General features: G+C 37.8%; 1 protein-coding gene across 1 annotated transcript in view; it reads left to right on the top strand.

Moving 5' to 3' along the window:
• HCN1 (hyperpolarization activated cyclic nucleotide gated potassium channel 1) overlaps positions 1-19,178 on the top strand; it is a 489,521-nt gene that overhangs the window by 242,055 nt on the left and 228,288 nt on the right. Inside the window, exon 3 of the mRNA XM_064271833.1 lies at positions 177-338. Within this exon, the coding sequence (XP_064127903.1) occupies positions 177-338 (162 nt within the window). The remainder of the gene's footprint in view (positions 1-176; positions 339-19,178) is intronic.

The raw sequence follows: 19,178 nt of genomic DNA, 5'->3' as shown, positions 1-19,178 counted from the left end.
TGTCAAGCCTCAGCATAAGAAATGTAGATTCTCTGTTTCTCTTTGTAAATGTTTCTCCTGTATTTTCATTAAATCAGTACTTACCCTACACAATGTCAATGCCTACTGACATTGGTAGTATTCTTGATTTTTTAAAATATTGACTGTAAAAATGGATTTTATGTTTTGGCCAACAGATTTTCCACATGACATATGATCTTGCCAGTGCGGTGGTAAGAATTTTTAACCTTATCGGCATGATGCTGCTCCTGTGCCACTGGGATGGCTGTCTTCAGTTCTTAGTACCCCTGCTGCAGGATTTCCCACCCGATTGCTGGGTGTCTCTAAATGAAATGGTCGTAAGTAATTCATATTATTTTACGCTTCTGCATTTTCAACATTCTGACAAAAACTTCTAAGTGTTTGTAAGAATGATCTGATATCTCTGCCATAAATGTTTAGAAACAACTCATTTTTGCTTCCATGGATTCAAAAGCAGATTTTATTTTTTTTTCATAACTAGATTTCATTTAAATAAAATACATCTGAGGATGTATATGTTACAGCATCTGTATTTGGGTGTCTTACTCTGTGTGTAAAACCAAAAACAAACAAACAAGAAATCATACCTGTTGCCGTGGAGCTGATTCCAACTCAAAACAAGCCATACTGAGACATTTTATTGCAAGGAAATATACACAAACACACACATACATACTATCATGGTAGAGCATTCTTTAAAAATGCCTATTGCTTTAAATCATTCCTTGTTTCAACTTTTACTGTTAGCATTTGCTATGTTCAAGACGTACAATTGTAGGCATTGTTAGATATACAAAGATAGCTATGTCAGCACAGAAGTAAATGAAATATGTATAAAGTGATATTTCAGTTAGTATTTCTTGCTAGGGAAACAAAAAAAACTTCATGCAAAATGTAGCCTTTAAACTTAACCCTGAAGGATATGTAAAACTAAACAATCTTTGGAAATACAAGTTTTGTTTGCATTCTGAAGAATATTCATATTTAAGTTGAAGAGAGTTTTTGTTGTTGTTTTATTGCACTGTCTAGGGCCTCCAGTATAATGTTGAATAGAAACGGTGAGAGCAGATATCCTTCTGTTATTCTTTTTTAAATTTCTATTGTGCTTTAAGTGAAAGTTTACAAAACAAGCCAGTCTCTCATACAAAAATTTATATACACCTTGCTATATACTCCTAATTGCTCTCTCCCTAATGAGACAGCACACTCCTTCCCTGCACTCTCTCTTTTCATGTCCATTCGGCCAGCTTGTAACGCCCTCTGCCCTCTCATTTCCCCTCCAGACAAGAGATGCCAACATAGTCTCACGTTCTACTTGATCCAAGAAGCTCGTTCTTCACCAGTATCATTTTCTACCTCATTGTCCAGTCTAGTCCCTATCTGGAGAGTTGGCTTGGGGAATGGTTCCTGCCTTGGGCTAACAGAAGGTCTGAAGATGATGACCACCAGGGTCCTTTTAGTCTCAGACCATTAAGTCTGGTCTTTTTATGAGAATTTGGCGTCTGCATCCCACTGCTCTCCTGCTCCCTCAGGGGTTCTCTGTTGTGTTTCCTGTCAGGGCAGTCATCGGTTGTAGCCAGGCACCATCTAGTTCTGCTGGTCTCAGGCTGATGTAGTCTCTTGTTTATGTGACCCTTTCTGTCTCTTGGGCTCATAATTACCTTGTGTCTTTGATGTTCTTCATTCTCCTTTGCTCCAAGTGGGTTGAGACCCATTGATGCATTTTAGATGGCCGCTTGCTAGCATTTAAGACCCCAGGAGCCACTCTCCAAAGTGGGATGCAGAATGATTTCTTAATAGATTTTACTCTGACAATTGACTTAGATGTCCCCCGAAACCACGGTACCCAAATCCCTGCCCCGCCATGCTGGCCTTCAAAGTGTTCAGTTTATTCAGGAACTTCTTTGCTTTTGGTTTAGTCCAGTTGTGCTGACCTCTCCTGTATTGTATGTTATTTTTCCCTTCACCTAAAATAGTTCTTATTTACTATCTAATTGGTGAAAACCCCTCTCCCTCTCTCCCTCCCTCCCCCATCCTGTAACCATAAAAGAATATTTTCTTCTCTGTTTAAATTGTCTCTCAAGTTCTTACAATAGTGGTCTTATACAATATTTGCCTTTTTGCACCTAATTTCACTCAGCACAATGCCTTCCAGATTCCTCCATGTTATGAGATGATTCACGGTTTCATCATCGCTCTTTATCAATGTGTAATATTCTGTTGTGTGAATATACCATAATTTATTTATCCATTCATCTGTTGATAGGTACCTTGGTTGCGTCCATCTTTTTGCTATTGTAAACAGTGTGGCAATGAACATGGGTATGCATATACCTGTTTGTGTAAAGGTTATTTCTCTAGGATATATTCAAGGAGTGGGATTGCTGGATCATATGGTAATTGTATTTCTAGCTTATTAAGGAAGCGCCAAATCGATTTCCAAAATGGTTGTACCATTTTACATTCTCACCAGCAGTGTATAAGTGTTCCAATCTCTCCACGGCCTCTCCAACGTTTATTATTTTGTGTTTTTTGGATTAATGCCAGCCTTGTTGGAGTGAGATGGAATCTCATTGTAGTTTTGATTTGCATTTCTCAAATGGTTAATGATCATGAGCATTTTCTCATGTATCTGTTAGCTACCTGAATGTCTTCTTTAGTTAAGTGCCTATTCGTATCTTTAGCCCATTTTTTAATTGGGTTGTTTGTCTTTTTGTAGTTGAGTTTTTGCAGTAACATGTAGATTTTAGAGATCAGGTACTGATCAGAAATGCCATAGCTAAAAACTCTTTTCCAGTCTGTAGGTAATCTTTTTACTTTTTTGGTGAAGTCTTGGATGAGCATAGGTGTTTGATTTTTAGGAGCTCCCAGTTATCAAGTTTCTCTTCTGCATTCTTGATAATTTTTTTTTTTATACTGTTTATGCCATGTATTTGGAAACCCTGGTGACACCGTGGTTAAGAGCTACAGCTGCTAACCAAATGGTCGGCAGTTCGAATCCAGCAGGTGCTCCTTGGAAACCCTATGGGGCAGTTCTAATCTGTCCTATAGGGTCGCTATGAGTCGGAATCGACTCGACGGCACTGGGTTTGGGTTTTTGTTTTGTTTTGTTTTATGCCATGTATTAGGGTTCCTAATGTTGTCCCTATTCTTTCTTCCATGATCTTTATCGTTTTAGATTTTATAGTTAACGTCTTTGATCCATTTTGAGCTCGTTTTTATGCATGGTGTGAGGTATGGGTCTTGTTTCATTTTTTTGCAGATGGATATCCAGTTATGCCAGCAACATTTGTTAAAGAGACTGTCTTTTCCCCATTTTACTGCTTTGGGGCCTTTGTCAAATATCAACTGCTCATATGTGGGCAGATTTATGTCTGGATTCTCAATTCTGTTCCATTGGTCTATGTATCTGTTGTACTAGTACCAAGCTGTTTTCACTACTGTGGCGGTATAATAGTTTCTAAAATCAAGTAGAGTGAGGCCTCCTCCTTTGTTCTTATTCAGTACTGCTTTTCTTATCTGGAGACTCTTTCTCTTCCATATGAAGTTGGTGATTTGTTTCTCCATCTCACTAAAAAATGTCCCTGGGATTTGGATCGGAATTGCATTGTAGGTATAGATCACTTTTGGTAGAATAGACATTTTTACAATGTTATGTCTTCCTATCCATAAGCAAGATGCGTTTTTCCACTTATGTAGGCCTCTTTAGGTTTCTTGCAGTATTGTCTCGTAGTTTTCTTTGTATAAGTCTTTTACATCTCTGGTAAGATTTGTTCCTAAGTATTTTATCTTTTTGGGGGCTACTGTAAATGGTATTGCTTTGGTGATTTCCTTTTTATTGTTTTTTTTTTTTTTATCTTCTTGGGGGCTACTGTAAATGGTATTGCTTTGGTGATTTCCTTTTTAATGTCCTTTTTGTTGGTTTAGAGGAATTCAACTGATTTTTATATGCTTATCTTGAATCCTGATACTCTGCTGAACTCTTCTATTAGCTTCAGTAGGTTTTTTGAGGATTCTTTAGGGTTTTCTGTGTATAAGATCATGTCATCTGCAAACAGAGGTACTTTTACTTCTTCCCTGCCAATCCAGATGCCCTTTATTTCTTTATCTAGCCTAATTGCTCTGGCTAGGACCTCCAGCACAATGTTGAATAAGAGCAGTGATAAAAGGCATCCTTGTCTGGTTCCTGATCTCAAGGGGAATGTTTTCAGACTCTCTCCATTTAGGATGATGCTAGATATTGGCTTTGTATAAAACCAAAAACCAAGCCCACTGCCGTCGAGTCGATTCCGACTCATAGCGACCCTATAGGACAGAGCAGAACTGCCCCATAGAGTTTCCAAGGAGCGCCTGGCAGATTTGAACTGCTGACCCTTTGTTTAGCAGCCGTAGCACTTAACCACTACACCACCAGGCTTTGTATAAATGCCCTTTATTATGTTGAGGTATTTTCCTTCTATTTCTATTTTGCTGAGAGTTTTTATCATGAATGGGTGTTGAACTTTGTCAAATGCCTTTTCTGCATCAATTGATAAAATCATGTGATTCTTGTCTTTTGTTTTATTTATATGATGGATTACATTAATTGATTTTCTAATGTTGAACCATCCCTGCATACCTGGTATGAATTCCGCTTGGTCATGGTGAATTTTTTTTTTTTTTCATATGTTGTTGAATTCTATTGTCTAGAGTTTTGTTGAGGATTTTTGCATCTAAGTTCACGAGGGATATAGGTCTGTAATTTTCTTTTTTTTCTGGTGTCTTTACCTGGTTTTGGTATCAGGGATATGCTGGCTTCATAGAATGAGTTTGCTCTGAAATACCTTTAGTAGTACTGGTGTTAATTATTCCCTGAAAGTTTGGTAGAACTCTGCAGTGCAGCCATCTGGGCAAAGGCTTTTTTTTTGTTGGGAATTTTTTTATTACCTTTTCAATCTCTTCTTATGCATCTATTTAGTTGTTCTACCTCTACTTGTGTTAGTTTAGATAGGCAGTGTGTTTCTAGAAATTCGTCCATTTCTTCTAGGTTTTCAAATTTGTTCGAGTACAATTTTCATAGTAATCAGATATGATTTTTTTAGTATCAGTTGGGTCTGTTGTGATATCACCCATTTCATTTCTTATTTGGGTTATGTGCTTCCTCTCCTGTTTTTCTTTTGTCAGTGTGGCCAATGGTTTGTCAATTTTTTAAATATTTTCAAAGAATCAACTTTTGGTCTTGTTAATTCTTTCAACTGATTTTTTGTTTCCTATTTCATTTAATTCTGCTGTAATTCTTATTATTTGTTTTCTTCTAGTGCCTGGGGATTTCTTTTGTTGCTCTTTTTCTATTTGTTCAAGTTGTAAGGATAATTCTTTTGATTTTGGCCCTTTCTTCATTTATTGATATAAATTGACTTCTGAGCACTGTTTTCACTGTGTCCCAAAGGCTCTGATAGGAAGGGTTTTCATTCTCATTGGATTCTATGAATTTCTTTATTCCATCCTTAATGTCTTCTATAACCCAGTCTTTTTTGAGCAGGGTATTGTTCAGTTTCCAAGTGTTTGATTTCTTTTCCCTGCTTTTTCTGTTATTGGTTTCTACTTTTATGGCCTTATGGTCCGAGAAGATGCTTTGTAGTATTATGATGTTTTGGATTCTGATAAGGCTTGCTTTATGACCTAATATGTGGTCTATTCTAGAGAGTGTTCCATGTGCACTAGCAAAGAAGGTATACTTGGCTGCTGTTGAGTGGAGTGCTCTGTGTATGTCTTTAAGGTCAAGTTGTTTGATTGTGGCATTTAGATCTTCCGAGTCTTTATTGAGCTTTTTCTGGATGTTCTGTCCTCCACCAAAAATGGTGTGTTGATATCTCCTACTATAATTTTGGAGCTGTCTATCTTACTTTTCAGTACTGTTAGAGTTTGTTTTGTGTATCTTGCAGCCCTGTCATTGGGTGCATAAATATTTAATACGGTTATATCCTCTTGATATTTGTCCCTTTACTCATTATATGGTGTCCTTCCTTATACTTTATGATGGATTTAACTTTAAAGTCTATTTTGTCAGAAATTAATATTGCCATTCCTGCTCTTTTTTGATTTTTGTTTACGTGATATATTTTTTCCCATCGTTTGAGGTTTAGTTTGTTGGCGCCTCTAAGTTTAATGTGTGTCACTTGTAGGCAACACTTAGACGGATCATGTTTTTTTAATCCATCTGCCACTCTCTGTTTCTTTATTGGTGCATTTAGTCCTTTTACATTCAGCGTAGTTATACATAGGTATGAATTTAGTGCTGTCATTTTGATGTCTTTTTTTGTGTGTTGTTGATGGTTTCTTTTTCCCACATAATTTTTTATGCTGAGTAGTTTATCTTTATATATTGTCTTTACCTCTTATTTGTTGTTGTTGATTTTGTTTCTGCTGAGTCTCTTTTTTTTTCCTTGTATTTTATTTTGATGTGTAGGAAAGTTAGTCTCCTTTGTGGTTATGTTAATATTTACCCCTATTTTTCTAAGTTTAAACCTAACTTTTATTTCTTTATATCGCCTTGTCTTCCTCTCAATATGAAAGATCTATAACTACATTTCTTAGTCCCTCTTTATTGTTTTAATGTTTTCTTCTTTTACATAATAACATCGCTGTTTCCCTGTTTTAAGTGTTTTTTTAGTCTTGATTTTAATTTTTGATTTCCCTGTCCGGGTTGACCTCTAAGATTGTTCTGTCCAGTGTTCTAGTCTTGGGTTGATACCTGATATTATTGATTTTCTAACCAAAGAACTCCCTTTAATATTTCTTGTGGTTTTTGTTTGATTTTTATGAATTCCCTAAACTTCTGTTTAACTAGAAGTGTCCTAATTTCACCTTCAAATTTGAGAGACAGTTTTGCTGGGTATATGATTCTTGGCTGGCAATTTTTTTCCTTCAATGCTTTATATAAGTCACCCCATTGCCTTCTTGCCTGCGTGGTTTCTGCCGAGTAGTCCGAGTTTATTCTTATTGACTCTCCTTTGTAGGTGACTTTTCGTTTATCCCTAGCTGCTCTTAAAATTCTATCTTTTGTTTGGCAGATTTAATTATATGTCTTGTTGACTTTCTTTTAAGATCTATCTTATGTGGAGTTCAGTGCACATCTTGGATAGATAATGTCTCATTTTTCATGATATCAGGGAGGTTTTCTGCCAACAAATCTGCAACAATTCTCTCTGTATTTTGTGTTATCCCTCCCTGTTCTGGTATTCCAATCACTTGTAGATTATTTCTCTTGACAGAGTCCCACATGATTCTTAGAGTTTCTTCATTTTTTTTTAAATTTTTTATTGGATTTTTCTTCAAATATATTGGTGCCAAGTGCTTTACCTTTTTCAGTCTCAGCAATTCTGCCTTCTACTTGCTCAGTTCTACTTCTCTGACTTTCTATTGCGTTGTCTACTTCTGTAATCTTATTGTTAATCTTCTGAATTTCTCATTGCTGTCTCTTTATGGATTCTTGCAGCTTATTATATTTTTCTTTATGTGCTTGAAGAATCCTTTTAATTTCTTCAACTACTTTATCTGTGTGTTCCTTGGCTTGTTCTGTGTATTTCCTGATCTTCTTGATGTCTTGAATGGGTTCTGTGTATTAATCTTTTGTATTCTGCATCTGGTAGTTCCAGGAAAGCACTTTCATCTAGAAGATCCCTTGATTCTTTCTTTTGAGAGCTTGTTGAAGTGATTATGGTTTGTTTCTCTATGTGATTTGATATCGACTGTTGTCTCCGATCCATCTGTAAGTTATTATATTAATTTATTTTATGTTTGCTTGCTGTATCTTATCTTCTTTCTTTATTTTGTTTTGATATGCCCAAATGCTTTGTTTGAGTGAGCTAGCTTGATTTTTTTCACCTTTGGAACTCTGACGTCCTGTCACCAGATGGCTATAGCTGTTATCAGGTATATCAGTCTAGGAGTCCATTTACTTTTCTTGTATGGATTCAGCTCAGGTTTCCAGGTAGCTGGTCATCAAGTGTGTGGTAGAGGCTCTGTCCTATAGTCTTAGAGGGGCAGGGGTGATTGGTGTAGATACCAGTATCTAGTTGCAGCAGGGGTCACACTCTGAACAAGGCAGGGGACTCAGAATCCTCCCCCAAATGTCTCTGAGGAAACAGCATCCCTGTTCCCTTGAGCGTACAGGTGGGTGGGTTCTGCAGACAGACCACGAGCCCCCAGTGCTTTTGGTTGTAAGGACTGGGAGGTACCAGTTATCCTCAGGCCCCTGTCACAGGTGGCTGGGTGACCTGAGTGGAGCCACCAGTCCTTAGGCCCCTGATGTGGTTAGGTGAGGACCCTGTTTGATAGGCAAAGCGATGTCAAACATCAAACACCCACCTCTCCACTGCACAGCTGAAACAGTTGCAGTCTGCCAACAAGGGGTGTATTCTCCCAAAATAGGCCCACACAGGTCCATGCTGGGGGGAGGGAAAGGTGTTCAAATCCATAGACCATTTATGCCTGGACTGGAGCCGCTTCTGTCTGGAGCTCCCCAGGTTAGTGGAGCTGGCAAATTATCTTTTCCGCCAGTTGTGATTTTATTCCTTTTCTGAGGCTGGGAGAATGGCTCCTGGTGCTCAACATGGCATATCTCAGGCTCAGGGAAATCAACAGCCTCTGGAGCTGGCTTGGAGCTTGGCAACGTGCTACAATACACGTGAGTACTTAGCTTTTGCGTAGAGCACCATTCTTCTCTGGTTCCAGAGGTGTGAGTAGGCTTTACGGCTGGCTGCTTCTCCCTGAGGAAACGACAGCCGAATGCTACTTCCAGTCTGCTGCAGCTGCTCCCGGGATGGTGCCTGAGGGACTCAGGCAATTCAGGCCTTGCAGTTTCTCTCCCTTTCTGAACCATCTCTCCCTTCCCCTGCCTCTCAGTCCATGTTTTAACTTTGCCTTTGATGTTCAGGGCTCCTAGCTTGTCATAAATATAATCGTTTCTCTTGTTTTTTTGGGTCTTTGTTGTAAGGGGGATCACTGGAAGCATCTGGCTATTGCGCCATCTTAGCCCTACCTCTGCAAAACATTTTTTTGTTCTACATAGTGCAGCCCTCAAAAAAATGTGAACAGCAGTGAATATTTTTAGTATTATTTATATACATATGTTCATAAATACTGTCCTCCTTGTATGTAGGTTTTCATATTTTCTTCTTGCATTACATTTTATTAAATATTGTTTTAGGTTAACTATAAATTTGGATAGCCTTCTCTTATTTTATGGGAGATATTTTTTTGTGAGACTTTCACAAAATTTTAACTTTAGGATAAATGAAACACTACTCTCCTTTCTCAAACACTTCTGTTATGGATTTCTACCTTATTATTGTACAAATAACCTGAACATCTAAAGAATACAGATTTTTTTTTTTTCTGCTAAAACCTGTAGCTCAGGCATTTGTGTTTGAACTAAAGAGGGGTTTACACTATAAGTTAAAGAATATGGTCCTTTTTCCCCCTTTCTTCCTTGTTTTCCTCTCTCCCCCCCTTCCATCCCTCTTTCCTTCTGTTTCTTTTCTCCTCCTTCCTTTCATTCCATTCGTTGAGACCTGGTATTCATGCGGTTCTCTCGTTTTATTCATATCTGCCTAATGTCCCTCTTCCCAGACATCGCCCTGATCACTCTAATAGATCACACAGCTGGTTTATATTTTACCTTAAAAGCACTGACAACACAGACACACACACACATACACACACATACACACACACACGTTGATTGTTTACTTTTTTCTCAGTCCCCTACATCAGAACATAGAATGTAAGGTCCATTAAATCAAAGCTAAAGAGTTCTAGAAAATGCTTCCACACAGCAAAACAAAGCAAAGTTTATTTACACACAAAGAGAGCTATAAACGAAAGGTGAAAATCTAATATAAGAAAAAAGCACCCTATATTTGTAGCATTACTCCTATGTACAAGCCACTGTGCTTTGAAAATATGCTACCTTATTTGTTTCTCACAACTGCAGGATGAATTTCAAACATTTTATGGTTCAAAAACCAAACTTTTGCAGGTTAAACAAATTTCACTATGTGAACACAGGTAGGTAGTAATATGTAGAGCCGAAATGAGAAAGCATATCTGTCTGATGCCGAAATTTATGACTGAAACCACTACATAAAAATGTCTTATCTTACACAGATTGTAGACAACAATTTTAAAAGGTACTCATAAAAAACAAAACATGTAGTCACAGCACTCCAGATGCAATAGAAAACCACTCTAAAATCAGCGTATTAGCTGCACTTTGACACTAAAAGTGGCGTTACTGGTGTGAGATGTTTATATAGAAAAAGAAAATCAAATTGAGAAGGCAAAAATTGGGAAACCACACGAATGGATTCAGTACACAATACTTGTCATTCTTGGATGCAGGCTTAGCAATTATAATATGACATTTTTAATTTATGCTAAATATGATAAAGAGTAGAGTGGTTGATGGATTCCTTATGACTTTCTTCTTTCCTATTTCACAGATGCATCATGGGCACTAGGCAACACATGACTGTATTATGAGATATTCACTTTTAAGAAAATAACTAAGAAAATTCAAATTATGCTACCTTTGAACTTGCATATTAATTTTGAGTTGAATCTAAAAAGATCTGGCATAAATTGGGAAAGACTTTACTGAGTAAATAAAGGATTTGCAGCTTAGTAGTAATTTCCTAGAGCAATATTTCCCTAACTGAAATCTGCAGGCTTACTCTCAAGAGGTCCATAAATTTTCTCTACTAGCATTACTGTAAATCTGTGTTTACATGTTCTAGTTCCAAAGGTTTTAGCTTCAGCATATTCTGTATCTAGGAACATCTGAGTGCCCTGGATTTTGGACCTAATTTGATTTTGTAGTCTGAGTATGTTGTGCCATATGTTATTACTTCAAATAATTCTAGCTAATGGACTTAATAAGTAAGTGATTCCTTGTAACATGTAAAGGTTAAATGAAATAATGTGAAATGCTGTACAAAAAGTCTATCATAGTCCAATTGGAGAAAAAAGATCAGAGCACTGAGTCACTTATTACATATCACATATCTACATTGTATGTAACTACTAGGTTTCAGCAAAACAACATCATCCATTGCACTAGATTCACATCATCAAGATATGTGTGTTGATTTATTATTTTTTTGGTATTTGATTTCTAAATTTATTTTTATGTCATAATTTTACATGAACTATAAGGATAAGAAGTTTTTTGTAATTTTATATTTGTATGTATTTTAGTAACATTAAAGTCAAAATAATTTAAGTCGGCTAAAGGGCCTTTCATTCCAATGCTTTATTTTGTTTTGATTTCAAGTAGTCTACACATTATTTTGGAGCCCTGGTGGTGCAGAAGTTAAGAGAGAGCTATGCCTGCTAACCAAAAAGTCGGCAGTTTGAATCTACCAGCTACTCCTTGGGGCAGTTTTACTCTGTCCTCTGGGCTGCTATGAGCCTGAGTTGACTTGATGGCAACAGGTTTTGGTGTATAGATTATTTTAAGGAGCCTTGGTGGCCCAGTGGTTAAGTGCTCCGCTATTTACTGAAAGGTCTTTGAATCAAACCCACCAACCACTTTATGGGAGAAAGATGTGGGTGTCTGCTTCTGTAAAATTTGGGAGTGTTCTACTGTGTTGGATTGGGTCACTATGAGTCAGAATTGACTTGATGACGAGTTTCTGTTTTTATACGTTATTTTATATTGAGATATGCCATTCTAGAGAAAAGACAATGTGCCTTACTTGTATCCCCATACACAACAGATCCTCCACCAACCTTGTACATGTCTCTAAGTAAATATTGTTTATAACCTAATGGGTTCAACAGTATTTGAAATATGTATAAAGGGGTTATTCTTTTATGCATTTTCAATGTTCCTCTTTGGATTTTTTTTTTTTTTGGAACATTTTATTGTGCTTAAGGTAAAGGTTTACAGAGCAAATTAGTTTCCCATTCACTAATTTATAGACAAATTGTTCCATGACATTGATTGCAATCCCTGCAAAGTGTCAACAGTCTCCCCATTACCACCCTGAGTTCCCGTTTCCATTCCTCAGGATTTTCCACTCCTTCCTGCCTTGTCATGTTTACTTTTGAGCAGATGTGCTCCATAAGGTTTTCAATGGCTGATTTTTCAGAAGCAGATTGACAGAGCGTTCCTCCAAGGCACCTGTGGGTGGACTCAAACTGCCAAATTTTGTCTGGCAGATGAGTGCATTAACCATTTGTACCACTGAGGAACTTTGGTCATACATAAAATCATCTTTTTTTTTTTTCCCCCCTAAATTAGTCACGTAAATTTGAATAATAGTCTTATTAACTGGTCTTCCTTGTAGGCGTATGGGTATTATCCTATCACTGACAGGTGTGGGGACAGCGTTACACTTCAGGATACATCTTGAAACGTTCTTTTTGATGATGAATGCAACACCATTCCTCTTCAAGTTGTCATTCCCAGCATAGTAGACTATATGATTGTCCGATTCAAAATGGCCAATACCAGTCCATTTCAGCTCACTAATGCCTAGGATATCGATGTTTATGCACTCCATTTCATTTTTTGGCAATTTCCAATTTTCCTAGTTTCATACTTCGTACATACCAGGTTCCAATTATTAATGGATGTTTACAGCTGTTTCTTCTCATTTTGAGTCATGCCACATCAGCAGACGAAGGTCCTGAAAGCTTTACTCCATCCACGTCATTAAGATGGACTCGACTTTGAAGAGGCAGCTCTTCCCCAGTCATCTTTTGAGTGCCTTCCAACCTGGGGGGCTCATCTTCCAGCACTGTACCAGACAATGTTCTGCTGCTATTCCTAAGGTTTTCACTGGCTAATGCTTTTCAAAAGTAGACTGCTGGGTCCTTCTTCCTAGTCTGTCTTAATCTGGATATGATTATTATTCGAATTTACACACGAACCACTAGAGCCAAAGATGAATAAAAAGAAGATTTTTATCAGCTGCTACAGTCTGAAATTGATCGAACATGCAAGCGAGATACATTGATAATTACTGGCGATTGGAATGCGAAAGTTGGAAACAAAGAAGAAGGATAAGTAGTTGGAAAATATGGCCTTGGTGATAGAAACAATGCCGGGGATCGAATGATAGAATTTTGCAAGACGAACAACTTCTTCATCGCAAATACCTTCTTTCACCAACATGAATGGTGACTATACACATGGGCCTCGCTAGATGGGACACACAGAAATCAAATTGACTACATCTGTGGAAAGAGACAATGGAAAAGCTCAATATCATCAGTCAGAACAAGGCCAGGGGCCGACTGTGGAACAGACCATCAATTGCTCATATGCAAGTTCAAGCTGAAACTGAAGAAAATCAGAGCAAATACACGAGAGCCAAAATATGACCTTGAGTATATCCCACCTGAATTTAGAGCATCTGAAGAACAGATCTGATGCATTGAACACTAGTGACCGAAGACCAGACAAGTTGTGGAATGACATCAAAGACATCATACATGAAGAAAGCAGGAGGTCATTGAAAAGACAGGAAAGAAAGAAAAGACCAAGAGGGATGTCAGAGGAGACTCTGAAACTTGTTCTCGAACATCAAACAGCTAAAGCAAAAGGAAGAATTGATGAAGTAAAAGAACTGAACAGAAGATTTCAAAGGGCCTCTCCAGAAGACAAAGTAAAGTATTACAATGACATGTGCAAAGAGCTGGAGATGGAAAACCAAAAGGGAAGAACACACTCAGTGTTTCTTAAGCTGAAAGAACTGAAGAAAAAATTCAAGCCCCGAGTTGCAATAGTGAAGGATTCCATGGGGAAAATATTAAATGACTCAGGAAGCATCAAAAAAAGATGGAAGGAATACACAGAGTCATTATACCAAAAAGAATTAGTCAATGTTCAACCATTTCCAGAGATGGCATATGATCAGGAACCGATGGTACTGAAAGAAGTCCAAGCTGCTCTGAAGACATTGGCAAAAAACAAGGCTCCAGGAATCGATGGAATATCAATTGAGATGTTTCAACAAACAGATGCAGCGCTGGAGGTGCTCACTCATCTATGCCAAGAAATATGGAAGACAGCTTCCTGGCCAACTGACTGGAAGAGATCCATATTTATCCCTATTCCCAAGAAAGTTGATCCAATCAAATGTGAAAATTATAGAACAATATCATTAATATCACATGCAAGCAAAATTTTGCTGAAGATCATTCAAAAGCAGCTGCAGCGGTATATCAACAGGGAACTGCCAGAAATTCAGGCCAGCTTCAGAAGAAGACGTGGAACCAGGGATATCATTGCTGATGTCAGATGGATCCTGGCTAAAAGCAGAGAATACCAGAAGGATGTTTGCCTGTGTTTTATTGACTATGCAAAGGCATTCAACTGTGTAGATCATAACAAACTATGCATAACATTGCGAAGAATGGGAATTCCAGAACACTTAATTGTGCTCGTGAGGAACCTTTACATAGATCAAGAGGCAGTCGTTCAGACAGAACAAGGGGATACTCATTGGTTTAAAGCCAGGAAAGGTGTGCATCAGGGTTGTATTCTTTTACCATACCTATTCAATCTGTATGCTGAGCAAATGATCCGAGAAGCTGGACTATATGAAGAAGAACAGGGCATCACGATTGGAGGAAGACTCATTAACAACCTGCGTTATGCAGATGACACAACTTTGCTTGCTGAAAGTGAGGAGGATTTGAAACACTTACTAATGAAGATCAAAGACCACAACCTTCAGTTTGGATTGCACCTCAACATAAGGAAAACAAAAATCCTCACAACTGGACCAATGAGCAACATCATGATAAATGGAGAAAAGATTGAAGTTGTCAAGGATTTCATTTTACTTGGATCCACAATCAACAGCCATGGAAGCAGCAGTCAAGAAATCAAAAGACACATTGCATTGGGTAAATCTGCTGCAAAGGACTTCTTTAAAATTTTGAAAAGCAAAAATGTCACCTTGAAGACTAAGGTGCGCCTGACCCAAGCCATGGCATTTTCAATCGCATCATATGCATGTGAAAGCTGGACAATGAATAAGGAAGACCGAAGAAGAATTGACGCCTTTGAATCGTGGCGTTGGCGAAGAATATTGAATATACCACGGACTGCCAAAAGAATGAACAAATCTGTCTTGGAATAAGTGCGGCCAGAATGCTCCTTAGAAGCAAGGATGGCGAGACTGCGTCTTACATACTTTGGACATGTTGTCAGGAGGGATCAGTCCCTGGAGAAGGACATCATGCTTGGCAGAGTACAGGGTCAGCGGAAAAGAGGAAGACCCTCAACGAGGTGAATTGATACAGTGGCTGCAACAATGAGCTCAAGCATAGCAAGGATTTTAAGGATGCCTTTTTCAGGACTGGGCAGTGCTGTTGTGCATAGGGTCACTATGAGTCGAAACCGACTTGACAGCACCTAACAACAACAACAACAAATTAGTCACCCAGAAAGTATTGCTTTTTCCTAACTCATTTCATGGTATACTAGATGGCCCTGTTTGGGTTAAGATAATGCCTACAAGAAATATAAACTAAAGGTTTTGGAGGCACAAAATAGGGATATATTTATTTTACCTGGTATCAGCTGAGGAATCTTCAGCCAAGAGTGGGATTTGAGACACTTCAGACACTTCAGATGAAAGATGGTAATAGTGACATTAACTTGCTGGGAAGTTAGCACAGAAAGAATTGTTTGTTGATATTCCTTATTTTAAGTAAATGATTCGAGAAATACAATACTTATTTACATATGAATGCCATACCTAATTAGAACTTTGAAACCTAGGAAGATTATTGTATTATCTTTTGATATGCTAGCAAATGTGTAAATGCAAAATTAATATTGATTTGTGTTTTACTTTACAAAGCCCAATTGACTACTTAGATGATTAGTTGGAACAATATAACTAAGGCAATATAACTAAGAAATAAAACTAAAAATCTGTTAATTAAAAGTTTATCTCTCAGCTCTTGAGGTCTAGTTACGTAGTTTAGATTTGAATTTCTATAAGAAATTGTATTATTATAATATTATTGATTTTTATTTTTCTAACTAGAATATATTGCCTTAACAGAGTTAAAAAATAAAAAATCCTAACAAAAAGTCTAGGTAAGTAATCTGCTGACAAGTCAACTGTATAGTTTTACTGGAAAACAAAGTTTTCCCTATAAGTTATGATAACAAAGTAGGGCAGCAGCCTCCTGAATGTTGTGATTCTCTTTTCCCATTCCGCTTCTGCCTATTAGGACAGCTTGGCTGGCGACAGCACTGTTGTGGATGGAAACATAACCTCACCGCGAGCATGAAAAAACTCTCATATTGAGTTCTTTCTTCTCAGATGTGCATTCTTTTTTATTATTATTTTTTAAAATTTTTTCTTATTTTTTCTTATTTTTTATCGTGCTTTAAGTGAAAGTTTACAAATCAAATCAGTCTGTCACATGTAAGCTCATATATACCTTACTACATAGTCCCATTTACTCTCCCCTTAATGAGTCAGCCTGCTCCCTTCTTCCAGTCTCTCCTTTCGTGACCCTTTTACCAGTTTCTAACCCTCTCTACCCTCCCATCTCCCCTCCAGACAGGAGATGCCAGTACAGTCTCAAGTGTCCACCTGATACAAGTAGCTCACTCTTCATCAGCATCTCTCTCCAGCCCATTGTCCAGTCCCTTCCATGTCTGATGAGTAGTCTTCAGGAATGGTTCCTGTCCTGGGCCAACAGAAGGTTTGGGGACCATGACCGCCGGGATTCTTCTAGTCTCAGTCAGACCATTAAGTCTGTTCTTTTTATGAGAATTTGGGGTCTGCATCCCACTGTTCTCCTGCTCCCTCAGGAGTTCTCTGTTGTGTTCCCTGTCAGGGCAGTCATCAGTTGTGGCCGGGCACCATCTAATTCTTCTGGTCTCAGGATGATGTAAGTCTGTAGTTCATGTGGCACTTTCTGTCTCAGGCTCATAGTTATCATGTGACCTTGGTGTTCTTCATTCTCCTTTGATCCAGACGGGTTGAGACCAATTGATGCATCTTAGATGGCCGCTTGTTAGTGTTTAAGACCCCAGACGCCACACTTTTAAGTGGGATGCAGAATGTTATCATAACAGAGTTTATTATGCCAATTGCCTTAGAAGTCCCCTGAAGCCATAGTCCCCAAACCCTCGCCCTTGGTCTGCTGACCTTCGAAGCATTCAGTTTATCCCAGAAACTTCTTTGCTTTTGGTCCAGTCCAGTTAAGCTGACCTTCTCTGTATTGAGTATTGTCCTTCCCTTCACCTGAAGTAGTTCTTGTCTACTAACTAATCAGTAAATAACCCTCTCCCACCCTCCCTCCCTCCCCCCTCTCATAACCACAAAAGAATGTGTTCTTCTCAGTTTATACTGTTTCTCAAGAACTTATAATAGTGGTCTTATACAGTATTTGTCCTTTTGCATCTGACTAATTTCACTCAGCCTAATGCCCTCCAGATTCCTCCATGTTATGAAATGTTTCACAGATTCATCACTGTTCTTTTTCGATGCATAGTATTCCATTGTGTGAATGTACCATAATTTATTTAACCATTCATCTATTGATGGACACCTTGGTTGCCTCCAGCTTTTTGCTATTGTAAACAGTGCTGCAGTAAACATGGGTGCGCATATATCTGCTTGTGTAAAGGCTCTTATTTCTCTAGGGTATATTCTGAGGAGTGGGATTTCTGGGTTGTATGGTAGTTCTATTTCTAACTTTTTAAGAAAACGCCAGATAGATTTCCAAAGTGGTTGTACCATTTTACATTCCCACCAGCAGTGTATAAGAGTTCCAGTCTCTCTGCAGCCCCTCCAACATTTATTATTTTGTGTTTTTTGGATTAATGCCAGCCTTGTTGGTGTGAGATGGAATCTCATCGTAGTTTTAATTTGCATTTCTCTAATGGCTAATGATCGAGAGCATTTTCTCATGTGTCTGTTAGCCACCTGAATATCTTCTTTAGTGAAGTGCGTGTTCATATCCTTTACCCACTTCTTGATTGGGTTGTTTGTCTTTTTGTGGTTGAGTTTTAACAGAATCATATAGATTTTAGAGATCAGGCGCTGGTCAGAGATGTCATAGCTGAAAATTTTTTCCCAATCTGTAGGTGGTCTTTTTACTCTTTTGGTGAAGTCTTTAGATGAGCACAGGTGTTTGGTTTTTAAGAGCTCCCAGTTATCTGGTTTCTCTTCATCATTTTTAGTAATGTTTTGTATTCTGTTTATGCCTTGTATTATGGCTCCTAATGTTGTCCCTATTTTTTCTTCCATGATCTTTATTGTTTTAGTCTTTATGTTTAGGTCTTTGATCCACTTGGAGTTAGTTTTTGTGCATGGTGTGAGATATGGGTCCTGTTTCATTTTTTTGCAAATGGATATCCAGTTATGCCAGCACCATTTGTTAAAAAGACTATCTTCTCCCCAATTAACTGACACTGGAGATGTGCATTCTTTTATGGGAACAAACATACGGAAATAAGCTCTTATCTGATATTTTGTTTTCAAATGGAATGTACATTTAAGAAAACCAGTAACATGAATTATAGTTCCATAATAGAGAGGGATAGAGGATATTGCTTGAATTTATATATTGACTATGACTACATTAAGTTGGTCTAGTAATAGCAAGACCAACCATTAAGTACTAAAGCATGCTTTTTTTTTTCTTACGTAGATTAGCTTTTAAATTCTAGAGGAAGCACCATTTATGAAATTACCTCATTTAACAAGTGACACCTGGTAAAATTGGGGAAGAAAACATAAAATACCTTGCAGTCTGATATTTCCTTCAAAACAAATTCTCTAGCCTTAGTTCTCCATACACTTATGTGTATGTGTATATATATATATATATATATATATATATCCATTTATCTATGTTTTTGGTTTTTTTGAGACTTTCATAAATAGAATATGAAGGTATATGTAACACACTATCTGACCTATCCTGGGGTATCTAAGTAAAATAAGTAAAAAAATATTCATTCCCGTTTTATAGATGAATAGTCTAACTTGGAGACTACACAGTTTGCATAAAGCCAGAAGCACACAGTATGGTAACTGGTTCTAAAACCATGTTTCCCTTGGGCTAATACTGAACCCACCACACCATTCTACTTCATGGGTCCCAGAGAGCTTCTTAAATTATGAGCC

Source organism: Loxodonta africana, chromosome 2, assembly GCF_030014295.1.
Source record: "Loxodonta africana isolate mLoxAfr1 chromosome 2, mLoxAfr1.hap2, whole genome shotgun sequence".
Taxonomy (NCBI): domain Eukaryota; kingdom Metazoa; phylum Chordata; class Mammalia; order Proboscidea; family Elephantidae; genus Loxodonta; species Loxodonta africana.
This window is presented reverse-complemented; position numbering and strand designations above follow the sequence as displayed.